Genomic DNA, 3130 nt, shown 5'->3' with positions numbered 1-3130 from the left:
TCAGAGGCGCGGCTAAGCGTGAATCAAATGGCGGCGACTGCTTCGTGGTTCAGATGAGTGAAGGGGCAGTGCAGCGGCATTCAGATCTGGGCAGTGAAGGGAGGCGGCGGTCAGCGGAGGTTATAGGGGAGGGTTGCGCGGCGAGATTGACCGCGAGCGACGACTGAACAACCGGCAAAGCTTGGGCGAGAGACTCATGACGGATCGTAGCGGACGCCTTCGGATCTAGGCTCTCGGTGGAATGCAGCGGACGAGGCGTCTGCTCTGACCAGCCGGCGCACTGAGGGGCTTCGAATCGCCGACTGCTCGTCAGCGTCGGGTTCGACAAAAAAATTGAGTTGTCGTCGACGGCTAGGTTTTCTCAAGAAGGAGGGGGGTGCGTGCGGTGAGGTTGAAGAATAATATTTTAAGTTTTTTTTTTTTTTAAATGAAAAATAATAATAAAACAAAAACTAAAAAGGAAATAAAATAAACTTTATTTTATTCCTTTCCTTATTCCACTTTATACTATTAAATTCGTTTCCTTCCCAAAATGAAATTAATTCCTATCATTAATTTCCAAATTGAATAAATTCAACGCCAAAAATGAAATTCCGCAACTACACTTGACTTCCAAAATTCCAAAAATGCCCTCAATAATAAAAGAAAATATTGAAATTACACAAAAAATAAAAAATATTTGAGGTGTTACATGTTGTACTACACAACATAGCTCAATTCAAAGATGGACCTCATAACGTACATTTTTTAAAAACTGTCACTTTCAGGCAAAATTGCAAAGTGGCAGGTTCTTTTATATGAATATGATATAACCTATGTTACTCAAAAGTCAATTAAAGGAAGTATAATAGTTGACTGCTTAGTTGTGCAACCCATAAACGACTATGAACCGATGTAATTTGATTTTCCTTATGAATTTATCTCTACTATAGCAAAAGAGGAAGAAGTACATAATCCAAAGATATGGACCATGTTGTTCGATGGAGCCTCTAAGGAATTAGGACACGGAATAGGTGCCATTTTAATGTCACCAGAAGGAAAGTTATTCCCTTTTACAACCAAGCTAAATTTTGATTATACTCATAATAGGCTAAATATGAATTATGCTCTATGGGTATCAGGCAGCACTAGATATGAAAGTCAAAAAGCTTCAAGTTTTAAGAGATTCCATGTTGGTGATCCACCAGTTAAGAGAAGAATGGGAGAAAAATGATGCTAAACTTCTCCCATATAAGAAGCTAATAGTGGAATTGTTTGAGAAGTTTGATAAAATCACTTTTGATTATCTACCAAGGAAAATAATCAGATAGTAGATGCTCTAGCCATGTTAGGGGTATTGTTCAATTTAGATCTCAATCAAGAGGCTCAACCTATCAAAATTGGAAAGTGGGACGCATCGTGCACGTGCATGACCATTGAAGAGGAACCTGATGGTAAACCATGGTATTATGACATTAAAAAGTACATCAAATATAGAGAGTATCCACATGATGCCTCAGAGAATGACAAGCACACACTCAAAAAGCTAGCAATGAAATTCTTCTTGAATGGAAAGGCACTTTACAAAAGAAACCATGACATGGTGTTCTTAAAATGTGTAGATGAGACAGAGGAAAGTAAGATCATGAAAGAAATCCACGAAGGAGTTTGCGGAACTTATGCAAATGGACACATGATAGCTAGACAAGTATTGAGAGTTGGCTATTATTGGTAAACAATGGAAGCAGATTGCATTAAGCATGCGAGTGAGTGTTACAAATGTCAGATATACGATGATAAAGCCCATGCACCTGCCTCTCAACTAAATGTCATGACAGCTCCCTGGCCTTTTTCCATGTGGGAGATGGATGTGATAGGCCCTATTGAACCTAAAGCCTCAAATGGGCACCATTTTATTTTGGTAGCAATCGATTATCTTACCAAATGGGTGGAAATAGTTTTTATCGAGAGTTGATGAAGATAGCAGTGATTAAATTCATAAAAAAAAAGGAGATTATCTATTATTATGGTCTTTCTGAAACTATAGTATCTAAAATGCTCGGAATCTGAACAAAAAATCAATGAAGGAGTTGTGTGATCAGTTCAAGATCAAGCACCTTAACTCAATCCCCTATAGGTAAAAAATGAATGGGGTAGTGGAAATTGCTAACGAGAATATGAAAAGAATTGTGCAAAAGATGGTAGTAGCATACAAGGATTGGCATGAAATGCTTCCCTTTGCACTACGTGGATATCGTACATCGGTCTGGACTTTGACAAGGGAAACACCATTTTCTCTAGTCTACGACATGGAGGTTGTTCTTCTCATTGAGGTGAAAATTCCCTTGTTACGAGTTTTTAAGGAAGCTAAATTACAAGAAGCAAAGTGGGTTCAAAATCGCTATGAACAATTGAATTTTGTGGAAGAAAAAATATTAACAGCATTATGCAGATGTCAACTTTATCAAAGAAGGATGGCGAGAGTTTATGACAATAAGGTACACCTCAGAGTTTTCAGAGAAGGAGATCTAGTTTTAAGGTGAATACTCCCGTTTCAGAAGGATCATCAAGGAAAATGAACTCCAAATTACGAAAGACCGTACGCAGTAGAAAAGGTCTTTTCTGGAGGAGTCCTAATCTTGACAAATATGGATGGTAATAGACTACCTATCCAGTGAATTCAAATCATGTGTGAAAGTACCATGCTTAAATTTCATAAGGCAAACTTTCAGCAAGTATCTAAAAGGATTGCATTTCTTTTTCATTCTCATTTTTCAACTTTGATGTATATTTTCGACTTTGGTCCTAATAAGATGTTTATGAAATAAATTTTCATTTGCTTCTTGTTTAAATTGAGAATGTTGGCATTACCTAAGTAATTACATTGATAATCAAAATAATTGTGGTAGCTTAATATTTCGAAAAAAGTATTAAAACATCATAAAATTGAAATTGGGGCAAAGCCATTTTATTTATAGTGCCACAAAGATAGTGTTGTAAAGATCAAGCTGCTAGATTTAGATCAAGTTTTTGGAGAAATGAGAAGTAAAGATGGTGATTGAGTTATCATCTTTTTTTAAAAAAAAGAATAATATAAAATGTTACATTCACCTCATGCATTCAAGTATTTGTCATCAATAAACGCATTTCG

The 3130-nt window shown here is 36.7% G+C and overlaps 1 protein-coding gene across 1 annotated transcript; it reads left to right on the top strand.

Annotated features, from left to right (window-relative positions):
• Window positions 1-2123: 2123 nt before the first annotated feature.
• On the top strand, window positions 2124-2477 carry LOC150031018 (uncharacterized; the record flags this gene model as incomplete). Its single annotated transcript, XM_090309350.1, has 1 exon — window positions 2124-2477. A coding segment is annotated over exon 1 (354 nt), but the record flags the coding sequence as incomplete, so codon positions are not given.
• Between the last annotated feature and the right edge of the window lie 653 nt (window positions 2478-3130).

This window comes from Benincasa hispida, unplaced genomic scaffold, assembly GCF_027475165.1.
Source record: "Benincasa hispida cultivar pf3 unplaced genomic scaffold, pf3_genome.v1.1 HicScf1518, whole genome shotgun sequence".
Taxonomy (NCBI): Eukaryota; Viridiplantae; Streptophyta; class Magnoliopsida; order Cucurbitales; family Cucurbitaceae; genus Benincasa; species Benincasa hispida.
Note: the sequence above shows the minus strand (reverse complement) of the source record. Positions and strands in the feature narration are given on the sequence as shown.